The 16,398-nt window shown below is 36.5% G+C and overlaps 2 protein-coding genes across 3 annotated transcripts; one reads left to right on the forward strand and one right to left on the reverse strand.

The window, feature by feature from the left end:
* Positions 1-7,210: 7,210 nt before the first annotated feature.
* On the forward strand, positions 7,211-10,396 carry LOC113314442 (zinc finger CCCH domain-containing protein 14-like). The gene is made up of 3 exons (XM_026563235.1): positions 7,211-7,647; positions 8,474-8,534; positions 9,420-10,396. Exons 1-3 carry the CDS (start codon positions 7,566-7,568, stop codon positions 10,210-10,212), a joined length of 936 nt encoding a protein of 311 aa, XP_026419020.1. The 5' UTR covers positions 7,211-7,565; the 3' UTR covers positions 10,213-10,396.
* Positions 10,397-12,040: 1,644 nt separating this feature from the next.
* On the reverse strand, positions 12,041-15,519 carry LOC113313647 (protein NRT1/ PTR FAMILY 7.1-like). 2 transcript variants are annotated; one of them, XM_026562438.1, is made up of 6 exons: positions 15,384-15,519; positions 14,881-14,922; positions 14,210-14,387; positions 13,910-14,127; positions 13,261-13,820; positions 12,041-13,153 (listed from the first exon to the last, which is right to left on the reverse strand). In XM_026562438.1, the coding sequence occupies exons 2-6, from the start codon at positions 14,917-14,919 to the stop codon at positions 12,253-12,255; spliced, it is 1,896 nt and encodes a 631-aa protein (XP_026418223.1). In that variant the 5' UTR covers positions 14,920-14,922; positions 15,384-15,519; the 3' UTR covers positions 12,041-12,252. The 2 variants fall into 2 exon arrangements, with proteins under 2 accessions (XP_026418223.1, XP_026418224.1); XM_026562439.1 differs by lacking the exon at positions 15,384-15,519 and adding an exon at positions 15,053-15,357.
* Between the last annotated feature and the right edge of the window lie 879 nt (positions 15,520-16,398).

The raw sequence follows: 16,398 nt of genomic DNA on the forward strand, positions 1-16,398 counted from the left end.
CCATACGATTAAGATTATTGTGAGGTGATTGATAATACTAGGTTGTTCTTTGGGAATATAAGTCCAGTTTATCAATTGGTTCCTGTGCACCTTGATTTATTAAAAGACGGAACAAAACTCGTAGGTATTTCAGTGGGAGACAGATTTATCTATTCCAATAGACTTTTCTGTGTGAGACAGATTTGTTTATCAAGTCTTCGACTTTGTGTTGTATCAACTCTTGGTTGTGGGTGAGATCAGCTAAGGGAATCAAGTGCGTAGTATCCTGCTGGGATCAGAGACGTAAGGAGCACAACTGTACCTTGAATCAATGTGAGATTGATTAGGGTTCAACTACATTCCAGTCCGAAGTTCATTGTTAGTAGGCTAGTGTCTGTAGCGGCTTAATACAGCGTGGTGTTCAAAGCTGGACTAGGTCCCGTGGTTTTTCTGCATTTGCGGTTTTCCTCGTTAACAAAATTCTGGTGTCTGTGTTATTTCTTTTCCGCATTATATTTTGTTATATAATTGAAATATCACGGGTTGTGCGTTGAATCGATCAATTGGTAAATCCAACTTTTGGTTGTTGATTGAAATTGATTGATCTTTGAACATTAGTCTTTGGTACCATTCAAGTTATTTCTCTTAATTCAATAGGGCTCGCAAATTCCTGTTTGCTGATTGCAGATTGAATTAAGAGATAGAGATATAAAAACTCTTTGATATACTTTTCTCTAGATTGAGTCTGACTGTCTACTTGATTCTCTTGAAAGTATATTGGAGTTTGTATATTCAGATTGCCGAACGAAATGTTGGGTGTGGTTGTTAGACCCCCGCTTTTTCTGATACAAGGGAATAACAACATATTTGGAATATCTTTTGGGTGTTAAGATATGAATGAAATGGAATTGAAGCATAGTCGACGATGTGATAGTGAAGCTGGAATTTCTAGGCTTAATTGCAAGGCGCATATGGTACTAGGAAGAAATCTTTGGTAATAATATAGGCCAAACAAGTTTGCTGATTGAGATTGGATCAGATGCTCAAGGCCAAGTAGTTTCAGTAGATCCCGAACTGATGTTGCATTCAACGAGGAATTTGAATGGATTGGGTGGGGGAGGTTTGTTAGCGTTCCCAATAGTGAAGCGCCAAGATGGCGCATTACTGAAGTCAGTGGCCTAGACGATGGAGCGCTATCATGGATGACAAGAAAGGCTACTTAGCACATGCAATATTATGTTCAGAATTATCCCAGCTCAAGGAAGGAATGACGGATGAAATAAAAGTTATGGAATGACTTAGGCATTGGCCCAAGCATTGGACAAGGCTTCGACAATGCATAAGGAACAGTGGCGTTGCCAAATGCGACATTGTTGTCTATTGCTCGGAAAAAATAATGCAAGTGATGCACCTAAAGTATGAAGCTAAACCAAGCAGCAAGACATGACTCGATTGGCATGACTTTACTCGGATGTTGGCATCCAAATGAGCCAAGTACATGGTGAAAATGCAGGGTATACCAAATACACCAAACTTTTTTGTTCGGAAACCTGTATAAACAAAATTAATACATTTTCAAGTAGACTAACACACACACACACACACATATATATAAAGTTAATATCTCCACCTCTACTTAATCAGTATGTATATAGACACAAGGTCCGTGAACCTGATTGTTAAGCAAGAGTACTTGGACGATCTCAAAAATCAATATCCAAGATCAATTTAGTCGTATCCAAATAATTCAATCGGAATCCTGCCAAGTGATTAAACTTGTTATCTATCTTTCAACATACAAATTCTACCAGAAACTAGTCTCGTAATCGATTACAATTAAGCGGACATATCTACTTAGATTGAGTACGTACAAATCTGTGTAAACCCAATTACAAAGATGAACAATATAATATGGAAAATAAAAAATACAAGACACCAGAATTTTGTTAACAAGCAACCGCAATAGCAGAAAAACCCCGGGACCTCGTTCAGATTGAACACCACACGGTATTAAGCCGCTACAGACACTAGCCTACTACCAGACTGGAATGTAGTTGAAATCGAATCCACCCTCCAAGTGATTCAGTTACAGTCGCGCTCCTTACGTCTCTTGAACCTCGCAAGGTTCTACGCACTTGATTCCCTTAGCTGGTGTCATTTACAGCCCAAGAGTTTCTTCATCCAAAGTGAAGACTTTTGATACCCATATGCCTCTAACAGGTAAGCCTATTTAATTTCCGTTTAGATCAACGATCAAGATGTGGAAATCTGTTTGCAATAGACAAGATATCAAACATCACAAATCCGGAACTTACGACTCCGGAAGAGAAGCCTATATTCTTAACCATCTCTCAAGAACAATTGTTGAAAGATCAACTAAGATCAGTCTTTAGATATTTTTTGTTAAGGAGTCCCAAAGTATGAGACAAAGAGAACTTTGTGATTACTATCTATATTGCCTGAAAGAGATTACCAAAACCTACATAACAGAAAGAAAGATCAGGATTCACGAACTATCAAGGTAAATATAGTCGGACCTGGCTTCACGAATCCCCAAGTGAAGTCTTTTTAGTCATAGACCTAAAAGGTCAATAGAGGCGACTCTAGAATCAACTAGGACACGAAGTGTTAGGGATTGATTTTCCCAGTTGACAAAGATGTTCTATTTATAGTTTTCAAAGGGCAGGGTTAACTTAGAATTCAAGCTAAGATAACTTGAGAATCAAGCAAACTAATTAGGTCTACAAACTACGATAGAAGACTATACATGTTAGAGCACTGCTCGGTCGAACTCGCAAGCGTTGCTATCTCAAGCTTGTTTGGAAAGTTTAGTTTTCAAAACTATAAGTCTTGATTTCTAGTCTACTTATAGCTATGTCTCGGATTAGGATAAAATGTGTAGTTGAGCTCTAGAATTCACGGCGTTCATCGATTGAAGATGAAGAACTACTAAGGGGAGATTGTGAAACTTCATCAACAAAAGGTATGTGGAGATTCGAACTCATCTATCACTCAGAAGTCTATTCTATTATATCTCCTACTGAGACAAAAGTCGTATATCTATATACACTTTACATTTTACACATTTGATATTCCGAGCTGAGTTTAACTCGCTTATATCTTTCTCGAAATATGTGATGGGAAGATTTTTGCTTTAACCACGTTCATCATTATTCTTGACGAAAGTCAAAAGATGATCATGTGAAAATCACCTGGTAACATCTTACATGATTTGTGCGAGACAGTCATTTGATGTAGGCTCGGAATGTTTCGTACTAATCATTCGATCACTTGAAAATTGCTTATAAGCTAATAGTTTGTGTGATACAGCTATTGTCGTCTTCTAAGAATGTTTGAATGATTGAAATGGGAGTTAAGATCTAAAACCCATGTTTGGATACATTACAGTTTGTGTACTTTGTGTACGAACTTTTTTGACGGAATTCAGGACCGGAAGTTTGCATACCCGTTCACAAACTTATTCAACTGTTTAAGTCAGGGTATTTAAGTTTGCATACCCGTTCACAAACTGATTTAACTGTTGAAGTCCGGGAACCAAGTTTACGTACTCGTCCGTAAACGGTTTCAACCGAATTCGGTTCGAAGCTAAAGTTTGCGTACCCGTTTGCAAACTATCGACTTGTGACCAATGTCCGGAACTTAAGTCTGCGCACCTGTTTACAAACTTAAGTGGTTGAAGTTCTTAAATTGGTTAAGTATGATTTCATACTCATGAACAAATACATTTATAAATTAAGGAATGCAATCTTTGCAAACCGTGGCTAAAATGTTCATGAATTGATTCTTTTGAATCAATTCGATTTTGCTTCAATTGTGTCTTGTATACTTTTACGAGAATATAAACAATTGAAAAACTCTATGAGTAACACAATTAGATTCATTTGATAATCAATTGATCTAGAAGTGTTAAGATGGACAAGGTTAAGAGAAGTGTTCATATGGCTAACTTCGGTTAACTGTTATTGAGCCAACTAAATATACACGTTTAGGTACGGTTACGCATATCTAAATGAAGGTATATTTCATGTGTGTGTAAGCAGATAAAGACCATCTAACGGTGGAAAGATATTAACTTGAATCTTGAATCAGGTTTCATCTAACGGTGAATATTGATTGCTTTGTTCCAAAGTTGTCAAACCATGATTTGAAAACTATATGAGGAAGAAATCTAGCAACTGGGAAACCTAATCCCCACACCTTATGTGTGATACTAGTTGCGACTATAGTCGATTCTCCTTTAACCTAGGTTTTTCCTAAAACCGTTATAGGTTAACGACTTAAAGGCTTCATTGGGATTCTGAAGCCAGACCCAACTATTTTCTTTGTAGTTGTGTGTTCTGATCTTACTTTGTTCTATCGTATTGGGTACTATCTTCTCTAATATTTGCTCGAGATTTATCTCCGATAGGTAAGATATAAAAAGTAGTCACAAAGATCTTCGTCTCATTCTTTGTGATTCCACAATAACTTGTTCTACTACCATATAGTTAAGTTATTGTGAGATGATTGATATTTCTAGGCTGTTCTTCTGGAATATAACACCAGATTATCAATTGGTTTCTGTTCACCTTGATTTATCAAAAGACGGAACAAAACTTCTTAGGTGTTTCTGAGGGAGACAGATTTATCTATTCTAATAGACTTCTCTGTGTGATACAGATTTGTTTATCAAGTCTTCGACTTTGGGTCGTAACAACTCTTAGTTGTCGGTGAGATCAGCTAAAGGAATCAAGTGCGTAGAGTCCTGCTGGGATTCAGAGACGTAAGGAACGTGACTGTACCTTAATCAGTATGAGATTGGTTAGGGATAAACTACATTCCAGTCGAAAGTTAACTTGTAGTAGGCTAGAGTCTGCAGCGGCTTAATACAATATGGTGTTCAAATCTGGACTAGGTCCTTCATTTGCGGTTTCCTCGTTAACAAAACTTCTGGTGTCTGTGTTATTTCTTTTTCGCATTATACTTTATATATAATTGAAATATCACAGGTTGTGTGTAGTTCAATCAATTGGTAAATCCAACCTTTTGTTGTATATTGAAATTGATTGACGCTTGGATATTGGTCTTTGGTACCATCCAAGTTATTTCTCATATTGATCTGGCTCACAGCTTTCTATCTGTTCGATTGCAGATTGATTTGAGAAATTAAAATATAACTCTTGGATATATTTTCCTTGATTGAGTCTGACTGTCCAGTTGATTCTCTTGGAATTATATTGGAGTTAGTCCATACATATTTCCTAAACGAAATATTAGGTGTGGTTGTTAGACCCCCGCTTTTTCAATACACATAGGCTCGGTTACTGAACCGTGTATAATGACTGTTCGGTTTGGCAAGTTAGCCAAAGAACTAAAATTTATTTGATATTCATGTAAATACCTAAGAAATTAATCATAGTTCACACACATAAGTGTTTAAGTGATCAATGAAGTCTTAGAAGTGTCTAAGAGAGTTCTAGCAATGCTAAACATATTAAAATAACAAGTCTTTGTGCACCTGATAAACATTATTGAGACAATTGGTACAACGGTTCGCCAACCGTAGGGCTTGTTCACGAGTCAGGGTACTACAGTTCGTGAACCGGGTTCACCAACCCTACTAGACTACCGAACTCAGTTGACCTCGGTTCGTGGAACGGGTTCGCCAACTGCTATCTAATTAATCCGACTTATAAAATCAGTTTACCAGGGTTTGCCAACCGGGTTCGTGAACTGTTCCCAACTGAACCTTTGGTTTGCGAACAGGTTCGCCAACCTTCCCATATTTTTGTATTTCAGATATCTATGGTTTCCAAACTGAGTTCGCTGACCTACCATGAGTAGAAATCCCAGTAAGTTCATACTTCTCTCGTATGATGTTTGAAACATTCCTAAGTGATATAACCATTTGTATGGGCAATTTTCAATTTTTCCACAAATTAATTCATAGAACTAATATTGTTAAGGACCTTTGAACATCTAATCGCTAAATCATATTTCGAGATTTTTCACCAGACAAGCTTGACTCGAAACATATTCTTTCTGAATCTACCATAAGTCATACGATATAGTCTCAATACATAGAATGATGGTATAGTGAGTAAAATAGAATGGTTCAGTCTTCACATACCTGATACAAAAGTTCTCCAAATATCTTCGTCGATCTTCAAGGGTGATCTTTGATACTCAACTACAATTCTAACATATCCTAAAGTTGACTTAATAGACTAGAAATCAAGATATAGTTTTGATCAGCTAACATTGACAAGAGGCTTGAAATAACAAAATTTGTGGGTTCAACCAAACAATGCTCTAACACATGGTCGGGATAAATGTAGCGCAATCATAGTTGTACATTGGCAGAGACCAAGTTGGATGTAGCGCAATCATAGTTGTACTTTGGTTCTGGCCAAGTTGAGTGCAGCGCAATGTTTTCTGGTTATTGGATCATGCAAAGTTGTATGTGCATTACACGCATGCCAGAGCAAAGGAGTTGGTTGAGACGTTTATAAAGAGGTTTTATAACTGAGTTTGACATTCCCTAACTGTTGAAGACAAGTGTGGCATAATTTTGAAGCCAACACAAAAGCTAGCAGTCAGAAAGGCATTGTTGCGGTTAGGATAACTGCCTATGAACAAATGGTTGTTCATAGGTCCTGCGTTGGTTGCACACGGATTGGCTTGGTTCTTGGCACTATAAATAGTCCAGAGAACTTCTGCAAATGTAGGTCTTCAAGGATAGAGGCATCACATTTTAGTAGAGAGTGTGTTTTAGGCTTATGGAGAGAATAAGCTTGTAAGTCCACTGGTTGGAAAGAATTTTGTAATCTTCCCCTAAGCTAATGAAAGAAAATTTATTGGCTCAAAGATTTGTCTATTTGTTATATTCATTCGAAAGTACTCCCCCAATTCTGTCAAGCATAAACATGGCATTAACCCCTCTTTATAGTATGTGCTACAATTGAAGGAAAAGAGAAAATCTAAGTAAGTCTTCCGTTGCATAACTCATGATAGTGATGCTGTTTGCACAAATGCAAACTTATACGGCTGAAATATAAATGAATGATAAAAATCCCTAAACCACTATATTGTCGGGTTCATAACTGTGTAAAAATTTACTTGGAGCATTTGAAGGTATGACACCAGCTAAGTGGGTTGTTAACATAGGTAATTGGGTTGTTAACATACAACCGCAGTAATGGAACACGTGAATTAAGAAATAGAAGAACGACTTTTTGGGGACCTCACTTCTGGATGAGGTCCTCTAGCTAACCAGCTCCAATCCGTATAGGCAGAAGGATCCAATTTTGTTTTCTTAAATTAAATCCTTATTTGTTTCTGAAGTTCGTGTTTCCTCCTGCGGTTCCTCCCCCTTGCTTGCCTTCCCCTTTCCTAATTTCAGATCTTTCCTCTTTGTCTCTCGTTCGTGTCTTCTCTTATACAAGCCCTACGCCTAGGTTTCACTTCCTGTTTCCCAATACCTTATTCTGGGTTTTCTTTATTTTCCTAGGGTTTTTACAATTCCAAAATCTCTTTTCTCTCTGGTATAATTCTCCTTAATAATTTCTAGCTATCAGTTATCACCCATGGATTTTGGTGGAGCTCGAAAAAGAGGTAGACCTGACGCTGCCTTAAATTCTAATGGTGGATTCAAACGGAATAAACAAGGTACCTCTTTCCTTCCTCTTTAATTTCATGTTTTAGTTTCTTTGTTTTGTTCTTAGGGTTAGTGTTAGCACTGAAACAACTAGGGAATTTGAATATTTTTCTTTGCATTCCTGGGAGTTTGATCTTTAGGGTTAGTTGAAACTATGTTAAACTTTCTCATGATCCATATGTGTTTAGTACAAGGGCTTATCATATACTGCCATTCCTCTCATAATAATTTGAATTTTGGTGCTTCTTTCCCTGAGTGCAAACCTTATCATTGTAATAGATGGTTTGGAGGTTCAAGTTTTATTCCCAATACCCTTTGTCACTCATATAGTCTCAAATTTAGGATTCTATGCAGTACAAGAACCTTTTATATATCCTCCATTGACAATGTATTCACAAAAGCCTGAGATTCACAAGCAGAATGAGAATTCATTGAGGAGGCACCCTTAAGCTATTCTATTTTGATGTGCTATGCCCACTTTGTTCATGGTGCAAGGACATTCAGTATCATTAAGATGAGAATGGCCAATTTTAATCTATTGCACGATGAAATTATTCTAAAACATGTGTTTGAAAGGGCTTATGTTTACTTATCGGTTTCATGTTTACATGTAACCTACACTTGTAAACAAACAAAGAAACAAAAATCTCTTTAAAGAAATTGTTGTTGTAGGTAGAGATCACTGTCTATTTATTTAAACGCGCAATGTTATTTTTCTCAAAGGGGAATTTTGCTCGACAGTGTTAACTAGTAATGCGTTTAAAATATTCACCAAGTACAAAAATTAATAACTCACTGAAGTATAGCTGAGATTAAGTAATTAATGTTCTGTAACAGAAACGGAGACCTTTACACCTGGTATAGGAAGCAAATCAAAGCCATGCACCAAGTTTTTCAGGTTCTAATCCTAAACTGTAAACCATGCAAGTTAACTTAAATTGTTGTCTCATTCAAAAGTCTATAAATCCTAAGCAATGTTCCATTGTACTATGATTATGAAATCTAAGATAGTTTATCAAGGCTAATGAATTTGGTATTTTAAGTTGTGAAACAGGTTTCATATCTCATCTGCGTTAATCAAATTAACACAGTAAATTGCACAGATAAATGATTGATTTTCAAGATTGAAACCACATTTAAACAAATGCTGAATCCATATCAGCTCAAAAGCAATTGTATATGGAGGGAAATTGTTTTCCTCTATTTAAGTTTTAACTGTCTTATGTTGTGGAGTTTGGTTGAAAAACTTGGTAATATACTGCGCTCAGATATTTTGATGAATTAAGTTTAGATATAGTTGGTATCCTTGTGCCGGTAATTAAAGACATCCGACTTGTTAATTATTGTGAAAATATTCTCACGTGGCCATTTTAAATTGTTCTGTCACCATAATCAAGTTTGCAACTGTATACAATTTGGTGACATTAGTACTTTACACATCTAAACTTATTAATCTTAACTTTAAAGATTTTTCAATCATCATATTTTAGCATCATAGTTATAGATGTAGTTTCTGATATTGTGCATTGGGGTTAGTCTTAATAAGATAAAATAAAATAAATTAATTTAGTTCAGGTTAGTCTTAACTGGATCCAAGCTCAGGTGGAAAAGTTTGTTGCTAATATCATTAGCATAAATATGTGCGATATGGTTAAATGTTCACTAGCAATAATGAAAGTTGCTTATGCCGTTTTTTTAGCATGCTAGTATATTGAAAATTAAGCCTCTCTCTTTAATTCAACATTAAGTCTTGTCATGATTTTGGGAATGCTTCTGGATGCAGCACTTCTGGGTGTCCCTTTGGTGAAGGATGCCACTTCTTACACTATGTTCCTGGGGGTATCCATGCTGTGGCCCAGATGACCAACTTGGGTGGAAACCAATCTCATCAGCCACCTTCTAGAAACCCACTAGGACCACCACCGATGATGGCGGATGTTACATCTCCATCTTCTGCAAGAACAAAAATGTGCTCCAAATATAATTCAGCTGAAGGTTGTAAGTTCGGGGACAAATGCCGATTTTCTCACGGAGATAAGGAATTTGGTAAATTGATTGGTTCACCCTATGAAGATCCACGTGTTATGGGTATTCCTCCACATTTGATGGGCAGGATGCCTAACAGGTACGAGCAGCAACCTCCACCGCCTCAAAGCCTTGCTGCAGCAGCAAGTTTTGGTGCCTCGGCAACTGCCAAGATCAGCGTAGATGCTTCCCTAGCCGGAGCTATAATTGGGAAAGGAGGTGTGAATTCAAAGCACATCTGTCATTTAACCGGAGCCAAGCTTGCAATACGGGAACATGAGTCAGATCCTAGCTTGAGGAACATTGAGTTAGAGGGAACCTTCGATCAGATCAAACAGGCTAGTGCAATGGTTCGTGAACTAATTGTTAATGTTGGTGCTGCCACAGCAGCTATGAAGAATCGCCAACCCCATGCTGCAACAGCACCTGCGCCATCAGCGAACAACTTCAAGACGAAACTATGTGAGAACTTCTCAAAGGGTTCTTGCACTTTTGGTGACAGGTGCCATTTTGCACATGGCGCAAGTGAGTTGCGCAAGTCTGGTGTGTGAGTGTCTTGTCTCTCTGTATCATCGGATTTTTGCTCTTTCTTTTCACTTGCGTAAACAATCAGGGGATCTTCAAATGCTAGTTTTGTAGTCGTGTATATCTTTATTTGTGGTTGTTATTTAGAACACAACTACCTGTAAAGAACATTATCATGTTATAAGAAATTTAGAGGCCTTTTCATTTTTCTTTTTGGAATCGGCTCTTTGTTTCTTGCAGCTTAATAAATCTTGTTTGGGGTGTCAAAATTCATAGTTTTGATAGTTTATATTAGAGTTCTTTGCAGGCGAGCATTTCGTTGATTTGTAATTTGTTTCACAACTTCCAAACCAGAGCTTTTCCCAATACATCGCAGTATCCCCACTATAACTTCATGTAGATGATGCCAAATAGGAGTGCAGTCAAGAATCCCAATGCTCCAGCTTGCGCTGTATTTCTGGCTGGTGTTATTGGTGCATGATGACGAATGAGCTGACGCATCAGTTTTGATTTTTATCCTCCACCACGTCAGATATTTTTGCTTTCTTCACTGTAGAGAGTTTGAGAGGGGAACTTATCTTTGTGAGAGAGATAAGCGTCATTTGCATCACATTCACAGCTTGAAATTAATGAAAATCCCCACCATTTTTGTTGTTGTTGTCAAAGCAGTGATTCAGAGGCTTATTTTAGAACCAAACCTTGTTGTCTCGTCCTTGGATTAGAAATGAAGAACCAAAAGAAAGAGTCGACAAACAGACACCATTACACTTTTTCTTTTTTGTTCCTTCCTAATTTCGAAAAGAATGGCCGAGTGGCATTTCAATAGAAATAAAACAACCAAATACTATATCAAAAAAAAAAAAAACAAAAAAAAAACAAATACTATAAACACTAATTCATACCGTATAGAACTAGATTTTGGTGGTAATAGTGAAATATTCCCTTACTTTAACCCCCACGCCTTGCCGTTTTTTTTTTACTCGCCAGCCAAATTCGTCAAAAGATGCACTTGGAAGAAGCAACAAGTAGAACTAGTAAGAAAATCGCGAGGATAAAAGAGGCAAATTCAGCCAACTCTGTTTGTTACCTAGGATAATGTTCTGGTTATACACACAAGTAATATTCTGGAAATGACAAGGCCCTAACGCGTGCAACAGTATTTCCACCGAGAAAGAGAGGAATATTGCAATGCACAAGCAGAATAAACATATACTCGTATTTTTTTCTGGTTGTTGAGTTTCAGGTCATCAAAATAGGCCGGTTGTGAGTGTACATAAAGAGACACCGGGGGTCGTAGTCATATCCCCCGTCATATTTGTAACCAGCTGGTTAGCAATAAAAAGTACCTAAAAAGTTCAATCTATGTATTCGATTATATGTAGTTACTTTTTGATTTGCGCAACTCATTCTCAATTTTGAGTAAGAGATGTGATGTCACCTCTTCAAAATTGATGAAGCTAATTGAGATGAACCCTACGCCAATAATGGAAAAGACATTAAGGACGTCAACACAGAAGGCCCCGCGGCATTACATCATACGGGAATATTTAAGTGCACGTGCACAATTTAATCTTATGGGTTGAATATTACTAATCTGGATCATGTGAACACAAGGCAGAAAGATGATGCTAATCGACATAGCAAAGAGAAGCTGGTTTCTGTGTCTCTTTGGGTTGGTTTTGTAGGTTCTTACTTCTTTTGGTTGTTTGTTGCCTCTGTGTCTCTGCCCTTGTTGTTAATATGCAGTGTCATTGCTGGGTTGTTCTTATTTTTTCATTCGTTTAATATAAACTTTCTTTATCGAGATAAAAATGAACAAATAGAGTTGCAAATTGAAGCACATAAGAAGCGGAGTATCAGATAAGTTGCAACAATATATTGAAACAAAGAGTCTTCTTTCAGTACAACAAGTTACAAGACTTTAAGAGTTTAAACTACTACTAAGACCTACGACAATATAAAACCTAGTAATTTAACATCATAAAGAAGATCATAGAGGCGCTTAACAAGCAACCACCCCCACGTCATGTTTATAGAGTACATGAATTATTAAATTTCAACTAAAACTAAACTTTTCTAAGGATATTGTTAGTATTACCACCTCCCTGTTCTTGTTCTTCCAATTCACTATCTTCTTCCTCCTCGATGTCGTCTGTTTCAAGATTTATGCCTTTGTACCACTTTGCGAGAAATAGATAGATCACAAAATCAACTGCAGCTAGAATAGCGATAAGGAAGTAAAATCTGTGAAGGTGACCCATGTTCAGATTGTCTGGAATCCAACCTGGTCTGTTTCTTGTAGTTGTGATGGCCATTACTATGTTAACTAGTAAACTGCTAACATAGTTCCCAACAGACATCGAAGCCATGCAAAGTGAGCTTCCAAAACTTTTTATCCCGTCTGGAGCTTGATTGTTAAAAAATTCCAACTGGCCCACGTACATAAACACCTCTGAGGCTCCAACTAATGTGTATTGCGGTATTTGCCAAAATATGCTTAATGAACTAGTGCTTTCAGTGGATGTAATTCTCTTTAGCCTTTCCATTTCTGTAATTCCTGCTGCGACCATGGCTAATAATCCAATTAATATTCCAGTTCCCATTCTTTGGAGCTCTGTTAAGCCTTTGGGATTCCTTGTGAATCTGCTGGTTATTGGTACCACAAACCGACCATAAATACCAGTAAATATAAGAACACTGACTATATCGAAAGCCGACATACTAGCTGCAGGCAAGTTGAAGCTACCAGTGCCTGTATCCATGACTTCCCCTTGCTCAACAAAAAGTGAGGCCATCTGGGTGAAAATTACGGAATATATGATGGTGCAAAGCCAAATAGGTAACATTTTCAGCACACACTTTACTTCTTCTACTTGTGTTACTGTACAGAGCCTCCATGGGTTTATAGTTATACTGGTTTGATCGGATAAATCTTTCTCGCTTATCGTTGCCGCCTTATCTAAGAACCTGAAAAATAATTTAATCAGATTTTTTTTGACCAAGTCAAGTAAGCCTTGTTATACCAATTTTATTTCTTATTTTTTTGATGAACTTATATACGTGAAGTTACTTACCCAAATTTATCACTATGAAGAATTTTCCTACACCCTTTAATAGCAGACTCCCCTTCCATTTCGTAGAGCTTATCACCATTTGAAGGAGGAAGAACAGTCCATTTTCTCATAGCTGCAACAATTACTTGAGCTACACGTTTCAATGGATTTCCACTAGGTTGAAAGTATCGATAATTTGGTGTTCCTACATAGAACAAAGCAAGTCCAAGAACAGCAGAACCCATAGAAGCCAAGAATCCTAAAGTCCATTGTCCTGAATCCTCAAAATAGACTAGAATCGTATTTGAGAAGAGTGATCCAAAGTTTAATGCGAAGTAAAAGTAACCGAAAAAGACAGCTTTGGATTGTCTTTCTTTTGGGTCCAATTCATTAAACTGATCTGATCCAAATGTTGCAATAGTTGGTTGGTATCCACCATAGCCAAATGCTATCAAGTAAATCGACAAGTAAAAGACTGCAACACCAAGTGAAGAAGGTTTCGAGCATAATAATATTTTATCTCCACAACCTACTGGCTTGATCAAGAGTAACCAAGTTGTCAATGACAGCGATACCAGCCCCTGTGTATCAAAGAATAATCCAATAAATCAAAATTTTAATGATCTAAGATGTATGAATAAATAAAAAAAATTGGTTGTTGTATTATTACCAGTACAAGAATGAACTGAAAGATTGCGCAAGTTAAGTATCTTCCCCAATAAGAATCACTGAGGAATGCGCCAACTAAGGAGAACAAGTAAACAGTTCCTGTCCATTTGCTAATGTTGTTTGCAGCTTCAGCACTATCTTGATCTAGAACCCTTGTTAAGAACAGAACAAGGTTTACACTGACACCAAAGAAAGCAAGTGTTGCCAGACCTTGATTCACTGTGGTACAAATAAATAACTATTAATCACCTAAAAATCATATGCCGAATATATTAAATTTTGTATGTTATCATGGTTTTACCTAATAAGAGATTAGCTATCTTCCATCCTCCACAGTTTGATTTCAAAGCAGGATTTCCTTTTCTATCTAACGACCCATCACTTGCAACGGAAATCATCTTTCCTTCATTTCGACACGATTCTTCCTCCTCTTCATATGCAGATGTTGTTCCACGAGAAAAGCACAATTGTTTCTTAACCTGATAATATAATCAGCTTATTTAGTTATTAATTGTTTGATGATTAGTAGTAATAATAACATGAGATTAAAAATTAAGTAAAAATGAGATTAATTAATTTAACTAACAATTTGACGTATCCTATAACCGTAAGTAGTGGGGAATATGGGAAGTTAATTTGGTGGTTATCTGATTTATTTACTAGTTCTCAAACCCAAATTATGTAAATTCTCAAAATAGAAAAATTGAATAATTGAATTCTTCAGAATTAATTTTAAATATTTTTTAAACAGAAGAAATAAATAAAAATAACCATGGTAATACTTCTTCTTCCTTTTTTCCTTTTTGTGGGTAGAAAACCATGGTAATAATACTATAAAGCCGAAACTTTCCAAATTAATAGAAATAATAGAAATGAATAAATTTATCCAAATGAAAATATTAAAATCAAAACAACTTTTTGAAGAAAAGAAATTAAGTAATTTGAGTTTGATCTTCATGACGACTAACTTACCTTTGTTGCCACATGGTTGAAACCAAATTTCAAAGCCATCCTCTACAAAAATAAGAAACACGAAATTTTTATTTTCATTATTAATTCCTGATGAAATTATTTACAAGAAAATAAATAAATCACAATTAAGTACGGATAGTTTTAAGTGTTTTGAAATCAAAGTGGGAATTACTTCAAAAAAAAATATCAGAGGGGGAATTGATGCGTTCCTCAATGGACGGAATAACAAAAGTGAGTAATGGAGCTTTCGTTTGCAATGTAACAAAACCAATATTACTCTGACGTACGTTTCCTCGAATGAAAAAATAATTTTCGGCTTCAAAATGCAGGTGAAGATGAATTTTGCTTTGAAATTCAGTAGAAGTTTGGATTTAAAATGATATCAGTAAACAGAAAGAAAATAAAATAACGTATGTTTCTCAAAACAGACAAACATTTGCGGAAAATTTTTCTACATATGAGGAATGATTAAACGTGCATTTATATGTATCTGGAGCTCTTACGTCTTAGAAGACATGCAATAGCTTACACGAAAACCAGTGTTCTATAATTGGACTATCAGAGAGTACGTACTGAGAAAGAAGGAATAATGAGGAAGTTATCAGAATAAGGTGAGGGGAAAAAGAAGAGGAAAAAGGAATGATTTAAGAAGAAACGAGTGAGAAGCAGTTGCTTATATAGGAAATGTTGATGGATATTTTTGAGAAAGATAATTTGTTATTTACCTCGAAAAGGGAGGAGGACGCTAGTGCCTGGTTTCATTTTCAAAAATAAAGTTTTTTTTTACGGTGACTTTGTTTTTCTTTTCTTTTTAGTTCAAAATTATTGTAGTGATGTACTATTGTAAAATATATACGTTCATCTACTTGATGATCATGATGCTGTCTGTGGTTACGGTGGATCCGGTGGTGGCGTATGTGGATTCAATCAAAAACCATACACTGTAAAAGGTGCTGTGCTGTGCTGTGCTGGCATGACTCGTACAGAGTAGAATGCCTAATGTGTTGTGTGCCGTGCAGTTAATGATCGGGACGATCTAAGTTCCAGGATCCGGTAGTCGGATTTGTTGTCATGTATTGTCAAAAATTGGCTGTCGAATAAATAACTCACGATTTGTTGTCAGATCATATATAGTACAAATGTGAACTGGCTCCATGGGTTAAAAACACCACCACGATCACAGCATCAACAAGAACAAAAATACCTGACGACAGAGTCAGGCTTTTTATCCAAATTGAGGGTGAAATATGCTATCCTTGATCATTGCATGGACCATTACTGATTGCATCACGTTTCTGCAGGAAAAGAAACCATCACTATGGTTAATGTCACGAAAGATGTTTCATGTAGCGAACTATACAAGAGACGACAAATTAGGAGGAGAATTGGGTAATACAGGTAAAAATGAACAGATATTGGTTGTCATGGAAGTGCAGGACCATGACTTCTGTCGGTATCCGTATGCATCAACCTTAGCCAGATACCTGTAGTATAGTACGTGTTTATGTGTAGGAACAT

This window comes from Papaver somniferum, chromosome 9, assembly GCF_003573695.1.
Source record: "Papaver somniferum cultivar HN1 chromosome 9, ASM357369v1, whole genome shotgun sequence".
In the NCBI taxonomy this organism is placed as follows: domain Eukaryota; kingdom Viridiplantae; phylum Streptophyta; class Magnoliopsida; order Ranunculales; family Papaveraceae; genus Papaver; species Papaver somniferum.